This window comes from Marmota monax, unplaced genomic scaffold (assembly GCF_021218885.2).
Source record: "Marmota monax isolate L192 unplaced genomic scaffold, Marmota_monax_Labrador192_F-V1.1 WCK01_AAM20220418_F8-fsc00052, whole genome shotgun sequence".
NCBI lineage: Eukaryota > Metazoa > Chordata > Mammalia > Rodentia > Sciuridae > Marmota > Marmota monax.
Window position 1 is genome coordinate 7,953,134 of NW_026693473.1, and position 14,164 is coordinate 7,967,297.

Below are 14,164 nucleotides of genomic sequence, written 5' to 3' on the forward strand. Positions count from 1 at the left end.
TACCTCTATGTCTGCTACCCTATGGATATTCTTGTGTGTATACAAAAAGAGAATGTATACAGTTATTTGCTATAGCGTTGTTTGTAATAGTGAAAATAGAAGTGTACCTAAGGTCAATTTTAAAAATAAATTACCTACATCTATACAATAGAATAAATGAATACTGCATAGATATAGAAGAATCTCTAATTCCGAAAATTCTTTTGCTATCTTTGGTAAATATATGTCTAAGATGTGACTATGTTAAGACCTTGATGACATCACTTTGCAAATGATCCCTTTTAATAGGGCATTTAATAGTAAAGAGGGTAGGAATAAACAGATAGAAAGAATGAGTAATTGTTTTTACAGTTTTACTTAATACTAAATTTCCTTATAGAAAGTATAGGACTTTTACCAATTAAATAATATTTGAGTAAAAACAAATGTATCTGAATACAGATAACCTTATTAAATAAAAATCCTTTCTTTGTACATTCAAATTCATGAATAGGTTTAAACTGGCAGTACCTATTGTTCATTTATTATGGGTGGATTTCCCATTTTACAAACAAACCTCTCTCACTTATGGGAAGAGGTTCCTGGTTTCTTTAGTATACATTTAGAAATGTCTTTAGTATACATTTCCTTATCCCAGAGGAGCAGAATTCCCCTCATATCCATCACATAACATCCACTTGCAGCAGCAGGGAATTTTGCAGAGGTACTTTTCTACTCCAGGGCTGTATACATACAAAAGAATGTTCATATATGTAAAAGCATAATGCATAAAGGATAATTTCTTGGTAACCATATATGCCCCTTAATCTCATCAAACCATAATTTGCTCACTGTTCCTCAAATAAAAATTTCTATTTCTTGTCTCTTTAACATCCTTTCACCTTTTATCCACTGCCCTCAATTGGAATCCTACATATGCATCTATATAAATACTACCATTTCAAGATCTAGGCAAACTCCTATCTCTCCATTAAAGGAAAAGTCTTTGCTGACTATTTTAACCTATAATAATCTAAGCCTCTGTTATCTGGCTCTAATATTTTGCTGCTTAATACTGTTAACTAGCTTTTCATAAGTTTTTGAGTTATCTCCCAATTAGATTGCAAGTTCCTTAAAGGCAGATTCCTATATTGTTTTTCCTCTATTCCTCATGCACCTACATAGTAGATATAAATGTCCTCGATTTATGACCCAATATATATAATTGGTGTTCTTTACAGATATTTCTAGAATACATCTATGTTTCTACCCCAATAAATTGAGTGTTTGGTGTCAGAACTCATCAGCTGACTCTGTGTCCCAGCCACAGGACTGCAGTTCATCCTGTGGGAACTCTACCACAATGTCATACACAAAATTTGGATCATCTTTCTTCTTCTGATTTTTCTCAAAAAGTTCATCCATGATGCTCTTCCTTTTGGCAAGCTCCTTGTCATCTAGTTTGTTCAGGTCTTCCTCAGGATCAATGGTTGTTTCCCGTTGAATTTGTTCCATCGTTTCTGCCAAACTCTGTCCCCATAAGTAACCTCGTAAAAAAGTGAATAACTTCTTTAGCTGCTTCAGGGATACTTGTTCCAGGTAACTCTTGTGTCGTGGATTATTCTTTAACTGTTCAGCAGCTCTGGTGCAGTCTAGGAAAGGGGGAAAACATATACTACATATATAATATACACCACAAGCAATTAATGCACCACAAACTGTTCCAAGAACAAAAATGCAACAAAAAACTCAGAACCCTGAAATCATTATCCACATTATAGACAAGTGGCTAAATGGCTTTATTGGAATTAACTATTTATAAAATTATTCTTTTATAATAAATTGAGTGTGAAGGGGGAAGGATGGATGTATTTTTTACTTAACTTAAAATCACTTTGTGGAGATGTAAAAAATTTCAACTGAAGAGCACATCTAAGAAGAAAAAAATGGCATTATAGCTTTTAGGCAGCAGTAGTGGTAGTAATAAAATGTTAAGATTATAAATTAAAAACATTTGGAGGAAGAGAAGTGAATTAATATTACTGAATAATATTATCTCATTTAGTCCACAACATTCTGAAAAGGATTAAATTATCAGTTAAAGAACTCGAAAAAAAATTATCAATTTCCTCTTATAGATATGGAAACTGAAGCTCACTGTCAATTTATCCAAAGGTCACACATCTAGTCCCCGATAAAGTCATGATTTGAATCTACATCTGTTGACTCTGAAGTCCATGTCACGTCATTGTAAGAGACTCAAACTGTACTTATTAAGCGACTTAGAGAACATTTTAGAAGGCAAGATAAAATATGAGGTACCTGAAAACTTTGAAAAATTTCGGACTGGCATGATGCGCTGGCGACTCTTTCCTTTGATTTCATTCTCATAGATTAAGATAATAGCTGGAGGCTGGAATCTAACTCCACATTTCTTGGCAGTGCACATCATTCTCACATAACTTTCAGGGTAAATCAGAGGAAACCTGATGAAAATGTGTTAGTTGCATAATAATTTCTGCAGACAGGGGTAGGGGAACAAAACAACTAGGTGTTGGATAGATAAATCTTCTTTCTTTGGCCCCACCTTCCCAGCATAGGCAGCTGTAGTCCAGTTCTATGCATGCTTAGCCTATGAAGCTCAATACTTAGAGGCCTAGCCTGAAATTCATTTTGGCTCTTAGTCTGTATCCCTTAGTTTCTCTGGGTGGGCCAGGTATGGTGGTACACACCTGTAATCCCAATGGCTCAGGAGGCTAAGGCAGGAAGACTGCAAGTTTGAAGCTAGCCTCAGCAACTTAGTGAGACACTATCTCAAAATAAAAATAGGATTGGGAATGTAGCTCAGTGGTAAAGTGCCCCTGGGTTCAGTCCCTTGGACAAAAAAAAAAAGAAAGAAAAAGAAAAAGATTCTCTGGTTCATTGAAAGATGTAGGTATGTTCACATATGAGCTGGGAGTACAATTCAGATGGAGTTCTTAGAATATGACACTCTTACTGAAGACTATATATGAACCCCTGAGTGAACCCAAGAACTGACTTATGGAGTCTTTCCTATTTATCAATTAAGAAACTGTGTATCAGGCACTTTTTATATCAAGGTATATGGTTATTTTAACTTTTGACATTTTGTCAGGCTGGCAAATGGTGCAAACCCTGTAATCTTGCCTATTTACAAGGCTGAGGCAGGAAGCTCCCAAGTTGGAGGCCAGGCACCTGGGCAACTTGTCAAGATGCTGCCTCAAAATAAAAAATAAAAAGGGTTGTAGATATTGCTCTGAGTGCCCTTGGGTTCAATCCTTAGTACTCTTAAGAAAAAAAAAAAAATTGTCCTACAAGGTTTGTCAGACCAAATCTGACTCCTGTATACTTGCTCAATTAGTTTACTCACAGAGAGTGTTTCTGAAATTGTTCATTTAATCATTCATCTTCCCTTCCAGTTTATATGCTTCATGAAGGTGCATTCCATTTTCACCACAACATCTCACAATATCTGGAATGTAGTTGGCATTCTATACATACTTCTTAATGCTATCTATTAATATAACACATAGCTCCTGTATGTCATCCAAGTATTTATAGTCCAGAAACCTGACCAAAGAGGCCTGATAGAGAATCTGTCTCTCACATACAGGTCAATAATGTTTACATGGCCTTTATTTCAGCTTATTTTTCTCACTATGTGATATTCTTCCAGCTATAAAAAATGGAGCTATTTCCAGATTAGCACTTTCTGTTTTTTCTTCCCTTCTTCACGCTCAGTGTCAAATACATTTAATTATAAAAACTGCTTTAGATGTGGCTATGACATTCCCAGGAAGATTTGAAAATTGTCAAAAACTGAGGTAGAGTGGGAGGAAAAACTTAGTTTTATTAGAAATTCACTATAAGAGTGTAGTTTTTAAATATTTTAAAAGTATTTATACATGCTCATTGTAGAAAACTGGGGAAAGGGGAGGAAGAAAACATGAATTAATCTCCCTTGATTACTTCATCCTTTTTTTCCCTATGCATACGGTTTTATTTTTTAAACTGTCATATATTTTTACATCATATATACTATTTCCTTTTATTAACCTATGTGATTATGTCATTAATACATATTTTACTAAAAGGCAATTTTTATAGCTGCTATGTGGATTTGTCTTATAATCTATATTATTACTTCTTATTGTTGGATGTGAGAGTTTGTGCTCTGCCTCTGATACGATCCAATGATCAAATACTACTCCCAGTTCACTAAAATTTGATGTTACTAAACTTTCTAGGAGATTCTACTGAGCACAATATAAACTGCACACACTACAGCAGATGGATGATGTACTTGGGAATGATGTATGCAATTGATACTATAAGACTTTATTTTCTCTTTCAAGTTTAACTTTCATTTTTACTAAAAAATGTTTGTATTCTGCTTGGAATATAACATAAATCCCAGGAGGATTATAACAAAAAAATTACTGTCCTCTGCTCTACCCATCTCCATAGTCAACAAGAGTCAATTCTTTTAGGCACTTTTCCCCCCCCAAAATTTATCCCCACATTTCTAAATAACATGATTATTCTGCTATTTTCAGTTTAAGATAGACACACACGCTACTCTTAGAGACATCCGCCCTAGAGCCTTCTGTCCTACCACCAGGAGAGGGTTGTTTCCACCCAACTGCAAAGCACAAAAGCACTCCCATCTGCAGTAGGTGTTCTCTAGGCTGCTTACAGATTTCGTTCAGTTCAGGACAAGGGACGGCACATTACCTAATTATTCTTCTTAGACATGAATACTTTTCTGCCCAGGCATAAGTGACTGCGAAGGTCTTGATAATTGTCCCCCACAGAACCTAAAGAGATACGATTTCCCAATGGGTAAATAACCTCTCCCTACTCACGTCCCTACCAGTGTAAGGATGACTTCTTACCCTTAGAGAAGTACAGAAAATGTTTTTCTCCTGCAGGCCAACGTCTAAACCGCTGGGAGAGGGTTGTTTCCACCCAACCGCAGAGCACCAGAGCGCACTTGGGTCGACTTTGAGGCCGGGCGGAGCCTGGCGCTGCAGGAAGAGGCCATAGCCACAGATCGCTGACGTCACCGCGGGGTGAACTCCTATGTAAGAGGCCGGAGCACTCCAGGACCAAGCACGGGCGGAGGAGGCCCGCTCCGAGCGAAAACCGCCAGCTCTCAGGCTTGAGAGCCTGGTCCAGGGCCCGCTGGGCGGCCCGCCCTCCCGAACCCCTCGAACCGTTCCCACAGCAACAGCTCGGGTGCACGTCACGACGCTTGCGTCGCTCCTTGCCCCGCCTCCTACCGGGGCCGCGGGAGGCGGGGCGGCACGAGAGCGCATTTTGGAGCCGGCCCCGCCGCTTTACGTTTCGCGGGAGCTTTGTGGTGCCGGTGCTGTGGAGAACTGGGAAATTGCAAGGCCGCGGGCGTGCGTTGCACTTAGCCCTCGGTCCTAGTCCCTTAACTCGGTGACTGCGCACTCTAGGAGCTGCGTGAGGCGTGTGTAGGCTCCTTTTTGCGTCTGCATCTGGTCCCCGCGCTCCTCTCGGGCGTCCGCCCGCCCGCCGGCGTCCTGGCTGCCCGGGCCGTGGCTGTCCGGGTCGTGGCCTGGCTGCTCCTCGGGGCGGCTGGGCTCACCCAAACGCTTGCCGCCAACTCCTCTGACGCCCCCTTCGGTGCTGGTAAAGGGGGCGGGGCTCGGGAGTGAGGTGGGGCTTGGCAGAAACTCCAGGCTGCAGGGTCATCTCCGCGCCGCGGTTTGCTGAAGTGCCTCGCGTACTCTGCGCGGCACTCTGGAAGGGTAGGGCGAGGTGGAGGAGGTTAAAACAAAGGCCGCGTGCCTTTCTCCTCCCCTCTTCCCTCCCCTTGCTCGTTGTTGTCTGGCCGATTCCGGGAGTTTGGAGAGATTTAGTCCGGGCTTAGTCCGTCCGAAGTGGGACTGGAGCGCTGTTTTAAAATATGGTAAAAGAAGTACAGCGGGGAAGCATTTTGCATTGCATGAAACTTCCAGCGACTAACGGGCTAGAAAAACCTCCGTGCCCTGAGAGGTGTGAGAATCCCAGAAGAGCAAAGACTTGGGTTGTGCGTGTGCGGAGGAAACTAGTTTTGTTTACAAACTTCTTTGGTGATTGACTGGTTTGGGTTAGGTTTTCTTTATGATTCGGGGGTGGGTCAGGAGTTGATGCATATCTTTGGACCCGAGTCCGTGAGCCTTAATGTTCTGCCAATTGCTGTGGATCCAGCCTTGAGCCAATCATGGAGCTTGCAGGATAGTGGGAGAGAGACACTTGCCAGAGAAATTACAATGCAATGACCGTGTTTGGATGGGGAGGGAAAGTTAGCACAAACCGTGTGAGTTTCTCCGCCTGTAAAATAAGGGTGTTAGACTAATGTGTGTCAATCAGCACAGTTCTGCTTTTGTGTGTTTACAGAATTACACTTCCAAATTTATTTTTAAAAAGGATTATCAGAACAAAGAGAATTTTCAAGCAGCTGGACTTGACATCTGTAAAGATTTCTCTAGCTTTGCATTTTATAATTGAAAAGGGGTCACTTGACAGAGACCATTTAGGCCACCTCAACCGAATAATATTTAAAAGGGAAAAAATCTTGAAAGTGAATCCAGATGCTTGATCTTCAATTTGAAATGATACTTTTGTCTTAAATATCATAAGTAACTAATATTTGCTTGCCTATTTGTGAATTGGCTTTTCTACCACCCCAGGATGAATGGTTTACTACTCTAGAGTTCATCCCAATAGAATTTAAACCTATTCATTAGACCAGAGACCTTGTGCCTATTAGAAGAAAATGTAGGCCCAGCTCTCCATCATGTCAGCTTAGGAACTGTTCTTCCGTGACACTCCTTTAGAAGTAAAATCAAGAATCAATAAATATGATGATATCAAACTAAAAAGCTTATTCCCAGCAAAGGAAACAAGAATATGAAGAGAAAGCCTACAGAAGGGGAGAAAATCTTTGCCACCTGTACCTCAGAGCATTGATCTCCAGGATATATAAAAATCTCAAAAAACTTAACACCAACAAAACAAAACAAAACAAAAAAACAACCCAATCAATAAGTAGGCAAAGAAACTGAATAGGCACTTCACAGAAGAAATATGATCAGTTAACAAACATAAAAAAATGTTCAACATTTCCAGCAATTAGAGAAATGCAAATTAAAACTACACAGAAATTTCATCTTACTCTAGTCAGAATGGCAATAATCAAGAATACAAGAAATAATAAATGTTGGCGGGGATGTGGGGAAAAGATACACTCATACATTGCTGGTGGGACTGCATATTGTCAACCACTCTGGAAAGCAGCATGGAGATTCCTCAGAAAAATTGGAATTGAAGCATCATTTGACCCAGTTATCCTACTCCTCAGCATATACCCAGAGGACTTAAAATCAGAATACTACAGTGATGCCGCCATATCAATGTTTATAGCAGCTCAATTCACAATAGTTACGCTGGAACCAACATAGGTGCCCTTCAACAGAGGAATGGATAAAGAAAACGTGGTATATAAACAATGGGATATTACTCAGCAATAAAGAATTAAATTATAATGTTTGCTGGTAAATGGATGGTACTGGAGATTATCATGCTAAGTTAAATAAGCCAATTGCAAAAAAACCCAAAAAACACCAAAGGTGGAATGTTCTCTCTGATATGCAGATGCTAACACACAATATTGGTGGTGGTGGTGAACAGAATAGAAGTTCATTGGATTAGACAAAGGGGAATGAAGGGAAAGGAGGCGGGATGGGAATAGGAAAGACACAAAATGAATTGAACATAACTTTCCTGTGTTCATATATGAATACATGAACAGTCAAACTCCACGTCTGAATAACCCAGAATGGGAAGTTATACTCCATATGTGTATAATAGATCCAAATACACCCTATGTTCATGTATATCTAAAAAGAATTAAAAAGCCTATTAATTTGAGAGATAGATGGTATCTGTTTATTTGGAGAAAAATTATATGCTTCTCCAAATCAAATAAGATTTCTTTAAGTAGCCAAGAGTGAAAATATCATAGGCTTTTATAAAAAAGTCAGGCAAGCAAGGTAGTGGTGTGCACCTGTAATCCCACTGGCTTGGGAGGCTGAGGCGGGAGGATCATGAGTTCAAAGTCAGCCTCAGTAATTTAGCAAGGCCCTAGGCAACCCAGTGAGACCGTGTATTTCAATAAAATACAAAAAATGGCTGGAGTTGAGTGCCCCTGTGTTCAATCCCCAGTACGAAATAAAGTCAGGCAAGTCCACACTTGTAATGAACAGTTTGGGAAGCTGAGGCAAGAACATTGTAAGTTCAAGGCCATCCTCGAAATTTCAGGATACCCTGTCTAAAAAAGGGCTGAGGATGAACTCATTGATAGGGAACCTCTGGGTTCAATCCTCAGTACCACAAATAATCAATCAATCAATAAATGGTAAAACTTGCTTCCAATCAGTCACTTAGTTTTATGCCCAGAGCCAGTTGCTAACTATAAGTCTGAGTTTCCTGTATGTACTAATGAAAGTAATTTTGCTTGCCTATTTGCTGGTTGTGAAATTTAAAAGAAAACATGAAAGCCCCAGGTGGAAGATTGAATGTAAAAGTAACATTTTCTAATATTTTTTCCTAATTTCAAATGGTTTCTTCAAATCATATTTCTTAATACATCCTTTCAGGATTATATCTAATGTGTTCAGTAATATTCCATAATATGTAGTTTTCTGTGTGTTTGTTTTAATATTCTTTCTATATAGTTCTAACTTGAGATGGGGCAAAGTTCTATAGCAAGATAGGTGCTGGTAGTATTGGTGGTGATAGAAACTGAATCTTTAGTTTTATGACACTTACATTGAGTGTTAAGTAATTTTTAGTGTCTGAATTTTGCATGGTGTCAGTATAGTAAGATTTCTAATTATTCTAAGTTTACAAAGGAACCCATTTAGTCTTTAAGTGACTCCAGTTTTCTTGCCTTTTTATTTAACCCAACATCTCCACAAGGCATAAATGTACAATTGTCCCAGTTTTATAGGCATGGATGTTAGAATACAGAAGTTTCTATTATGTCTCTCATATGTGCATAGTTTCATTGAGCTAGAATTAAAATAGATTTCCTGGCTCTTTAGCCATTTTCTTCTGTTTTGGTGTCCTGGAATCACCTAACTAAAGTATTTTTGGTGGTGGGCTGGAGATTGAATCCAGGGCCTCGGGCATGCTAGATAAGCACTATACCACTGAGTTATACTCCCAACCCTAATGTACTATTAATAACAAACACTTATATAGAGCACTTACCATATGGTAGGCTCTGTTCTAAGTGTTTCTCCATATCCTAAATTCTTACGGTAACCATAGAGAGAGAAACTATCTTGCCTAGACACATCACTATTAAGTGACAGACTGGAATTTGAAATCAGACAATCTAACTCCAAAGTCAATATCTGCCCCCCTCCTTTTTTTTTTTTAGTACTGGGGATTGAACTCAGAGGCACTTGATCACTGAGCCACATTCTTGGCCCTTTTTATTTTTTATTTGAGACAGGGTCTCAGTAAGTTGTTTAGGGCATCACTGTGTTGCTGAGGCTGGCTTCCTTCTATATCAGACTCCTGAGTCTTTGGGGTTACAGTTGTGGCTCCATAGTCAGTATTCTTAACCACTATGTTGTACTAGAAATAGATTTAGAGGTAGCTCAAACTTGTTTTTGTTTGCTTTTAGATTGACTACTTTTCTGGCAAGTAAAACCTATTGAAATAATTATTTTCTGATTATTTAAGTATTCTTTCATTGAGTGCTTATTTTAAAAAATCTTTTCATTCTTATAGGCATAAGGGCCACTTGTTCTGAAATTATTTTAAGGCAAGAAGTTTTGAAAGATGGTTTCCACAGGTAAGTTGCCCATATTTATATTAAAATACTATCTTATAATTTAGATTAAAAAGTTGATAGTTGAAACAGATAAATTGAAAAATCACTTTTAAAGTTTATCAGTGAGAGATTTATCACGTGTGGTTCATACTTAAAAATAATGTTTCTTTTTTTGTACTCAGGATTGAATTCAGGGGCATGCACCCACTAAGCCACATCCTCAACCTTATTTTGTATTTTATTTAAAGACAAGGTCTCACTGAGTTGCTTAGTGCCTCACTTTTTGCTGAGGCCAGCTTTGAACTCACAATCCTCCTGCTTTAGTCTCCCCCGCTGCTGGGATTACAGGTGTGCACTACCATGCCCAGCCAGAAATAATGGTTTTAATAACAGTGGAGAAAAGAAGAAAACATTGTTTACCATGCGTACTTTAATTTATATATATATATAGATATATATATATATATCTATATATATAGACAATAGCTACATATGCAGTGCTCCATTAAATCACAAATGGCTATGAGACACATGAACTTTTTCTTGCTTTTCAGATGTGGAAACTAGGGTTCAGAGAAGTTAAATCATTTGGTAGAAGTTAGGGTGATAAAGCTCTGACTCAGATTTAATACTATTATCCCATTATTCAAAGCTATGCACGCTCTTAAATACTGTCTGATACAACACTCTGAATCACTATTTCTTATTTACTAGACTTGGTTTCAAATAAAATTGTTTGAAAAAGATGAATAAGACTTTTGGTGTAGCTTAGTGGTAGGATCCTCTTTTAGCACATACAAGACCCTGAGTTCAGTCTCCAGCACTGGGAGGGGAAAAAAAGATGAACGAAGATGAGTGTTTGCAGTATTAAAGATCTTTGGACTGGTAAAAAGCTATGAAACAGTTCCATAAGAAAACTTCCCCAAACTTTATTTGTTCTATACATTATGATACCTGTGATTTTAAAATAATTTCATTTCATAGTCACCTTACATGAAATTCCTCTTTCCCCTCTCTTCCAAGTTAGTATAGCATATGCAGGGCCAGGAGAGAGAGAAAAAAAAAAAAAAAAACCTGGGCTGCTGTTACTTGGATAGATTTGGCCTCAAGATGTAGGTACTCATTATCTATGTGTCCTTAGGCAAGCAAGTTACTTAAGTCTTTTCTTTGTTATCAGTAAAACTGGGTAATGTTAGTATTTCCTCATTGGTGTTGTGAGGTTTAAGTCAGAGAATATATAGAAAGTTCCTTGATATACTAGGGAAATGTTAGCCATTATTATAATGAGGTAGGTGATCAAGCTAAGCAAGCCAGTTTTAGTCAAAGAGGAGATGTGATGGTAAAGTAGTAAGATTAATTTGGGAGAGAAGATGGTGAGAGGGCACTTCTGAAAGTTTTTAATGGAGTTCCAGAGACACATTTTAAGCAATGTCCAGGTAGTTAGACTAGGTACATAGCTTCTCTCTATTAGCATATATAAAACTATTGTTATGGTCTGAATTTCAAGAGGAATGGGGCTACTAAATAATGTAAATTTGACAGTGACATCAAAATGATTCTAATAAGGAAAAAAGAATTACTTGTAGAGGCTATTGTGATAAGAAATGTAGTTTTCCAATTACACAGAATGAAAACGGGACATAAAACCAACGAAGGATAAAGAATGGCAGCACCCATAATAGATTCAGAAAGTAGAAATCTGAGTTGTTTAAGATAGAAAATGTCAGTAATCCTTTTTTTTTCCCAGAAGGCTTATTAGTTATGTTTAAAGCAGATGTCTTGCTGCTAGAATGAATGAGGAAGGATTAACAAGTTATAGAACATTAGAACTTTTTTGCTCCTTTTCTTCTTGGTCACAAAGATTTACTTCTACTCTGGAAAGGGCCAAACAAATATTCACAGTAGAGAACTAAAGTGCAGAATACATAAGGGAATCATACAAAAGGGCCTACTATTGTAAATAAGTTCAGAGTCTCCCTTCCTTGATGAACTCTCATTGCAGTAGGAGAATTTGCTTAAAAGATTGCTGAACTAGGGCTGGGGATGTGGCTCAAGCCGTAGCACGCTCGTGGGGCATTGGGTTCAATCCTCAGCACCACATAAAAAATAAAATAAAGATGTTGTGTCCACCAAAAACTAAAAAATAAATATTAAAAAATTCTCTCTCTCTCTCTTTAAAAAAAGAAAAGATTGCTGAACTAATGTTTATAACCTTTGGATAATCTGGAAGTTAGAACTACAAAATTGTGAGCTTGGTGTTGGTGTAGATTCTGGGCAGAATTCTAGATCAGATTATTAAAAGGTTGGTTTATGAACACAGAACAGGAAGAGGTGGTCGCTGGAAGTTATCATGAATTTATTACAAATATTTCCTTTATAAAGTTGGTAGATAGGTGGATCAGGGAAGTGCTATAGTCATGGTGTATCTGATTTTCTTGAATTTTTTTTTTTGTGTGTGTGTGTGTGTGTGTGTACTGGAGATTTAACTCAGGGGCACTTGATTACTGAGCCACATCCCCAGCCTTTTTTTGTATTTTATTTAGAGACAGGTCTCACTGAGTTGTTTAGCCCCTTGCTTTTTGCTGAGGCTGGCTTTGAACTCGCTATCCTGCCTCAGCCTCCTGAGCTTCTGGGATTATAGGCATGCGCCACTGCACCCAGCTGGAAGTTTTTTTTTTTTTTAAATAAAGTTTTATATGGTGTCTGTGAACAAGATGAAGAAATGTTGCCTGAAAGATAATTAAGACAAATTTCTTTATAAAAATTTAAAAATACTCTAGGTGTGTTGGTAAATGCCAGTAATCCCAGTGACTCAGGAGGCTGATACAGGTGGATCGCAGGTTTGAGGCCAGCCTTGGCACTTTAGTGAGACTCTGTATCAAAATAAAAAATAAAAAGTTCTAATAAATAGCCACCCCTATTTATTATTAATATTTGAATGTACTTTTAATCCTTTTAATCTATGTCTTTTGTTTAATGTTTTTTGTAGATAGCATGTAGTCAAGTGTTTCTATTTCATGTAGTCTGTCAGTCTCCATATTCTAATTGGAATGATTAGACCATTTACTTTATTATTTTTTATAATTGGTTTTGTGATACTAGGGACTGAACTCAGGTGTTCTCCACTACTGAACTACATCTTCAGCCCTTTTTATTTTTTCATTTTGAGATAGGGTCTTGCTAAGTTGCTGAGGCTGGCCTGGAGCTTGCAGTCTTCCTGCCTCAATCTCTAAGTTGCTGGGATTATAAGTATATGCTACTGTGCCTGGCCAGACCATTTCTTTTTTTTTTTTGAATTTGTTTATGGTACTGGGTACCAGGGTGCTTTAGCACTGAGCTACATCCACAGCCCTTTTTAAAATTGAGTTTATTTCAAGTTATTTTTTGTTTCATTTCTTTTATTTATTTTTTTGTTCCAAGCCAGTCACATCAAGTTACCAAGGCTGGCCTCAAACTTGCAATCCTCTGTCTCAGACTCTCAAGTTGCTGGGATTACAGGTGTATGTAAGTGTGCCTGCCCACACCATTAACTTTTATGTAGAGTTTTTTTTTTTTAACCTTTGTTTTATTTATTTATTTATTTATTTTTATGTGGTACTGAGGATCAAACCCAGTGCCTCACACATGCTAGGTAAGTGCTCTACCCCTGAGCTACAACAGCAGCCCCAACTTTTATGTAAATATTGATATAGTTATTTTGGTTTAAATTTATCCACCTTGCTACTTTTTTTCTCTTTCTTTTTCTGTTTGTTCTCTAGTTTTTTCTCTCTCATCTTATTTGGAATAAATTGATTATAAATCTTAGAATAGATTAACTTCTTTATGCTTTTGTTGTCATATGTTTTACTTCTGTTATAAACTCCTAATTACATTGTTGTTATTTTTGCTTCAATTATATTTTTTATATTATTTATTTTAATTGTGATACAATACCCATAACATAAAAAGTCATCTTAACAGTTTTTAAGTGTACACTTCAGTGGCCTTAAGTACATTCATATCGTTCTGCTACCATCACTGCTATTCTTCCATATTACTTTTTTCATTTTACAAAACTGAAATTCTGTACTCATTAAGTAATAACTCCCCTTTCCTCTGGCTCCTGGCCACCATTTTGCTTCATGTCTCTATGAATTTGACTTCCCTAGGTACCTCATATAAGTGGAATCATACAATATTTGTGACTTACTCATTTTCCTTTGCATAATATTCTTAAAGTTCATTCATGTTGGAGCATATATCAGAAAATTTCTTCCTTTTTAAAGCTGAATAATATTTCATTGAATGTTGATGGACACTTGGATTGTT

At 37.7% G+C, this 14,164-nt stretch overlaps 2 protein-coding genes across 5 annotated transcripts in view; one reads left to right on the forward strand and one right to left on the reverse strand.

Moving 5' to 3' along the window:
• Window positions 1-339: 339 nt before the first annotated feature.
• On the reverse strand, window positions 340-5,243 carry Cep19 (centrosomal protein 19). 4 transcript variants are annotated; one of them, XM_046457955.2, is made up of 4 exons: window positions 4,896-5,243; window positions 4,735-4,817; window positions 2,302-2,441; window positions 340-1,631 (listed from the first exon to the last, which is right to left on the reverse strand). In XM_046457955.2, the coding sequence occupies exons 3-4, from the start codon at window positions 2,429-2,431 to the stop codon at window positions 1,273-1,275; spliced, it is 489 nt and encodes a 162-aa protein (XP_046313911.1). In that variant the 5' UTR covers window positions 2,432-2,441; window positions 4,735-4,817; window positions 4,896-5,243; the 3' UTR covers window positions 340-1,272. The 4 variants fall into 4 exon arrangements, with proteins under 4 accessions (XP_046313911.1, XP_046313910.1, XP_046313913.1 ...); XM_046457954.2 differs by having other exon boundaries at window positions 2,302-2,465; window positions 4,896-5,242; XM_046457957.2 differs by lacking the exon at window positions 4,735-4,817 and having other exon boundaries at window positions 4,896-5,035.
• The window catches only part of Pigx (phosphatidylinositol glycan anchor biosynthesis class X), a 30,832-nt gene continuing 21,506 nt past the window's right edge, over window positions 4,839-14,164 (forward strand). The window contains exons 1-4 of the mRNA XM_046457846.2: window positions 4,839-4,842; window positions 5,090-5,391; window positions 5,463-5,658; window positions 9,814-9,877. Of these exons, the coding sequence (XP_046313802.1) occupies window positions 4,839-4,842; window positions 5,090-5,391; window positions 5,463-5,658; window positions 9,814-9,877 (566 nt within the window). The remainder of the gene's footprint in view (window positions 4,843-5,089; window positions 5,392-5,462; window positions 5,659-9,813; window positions 9,878-14,164) is intronic.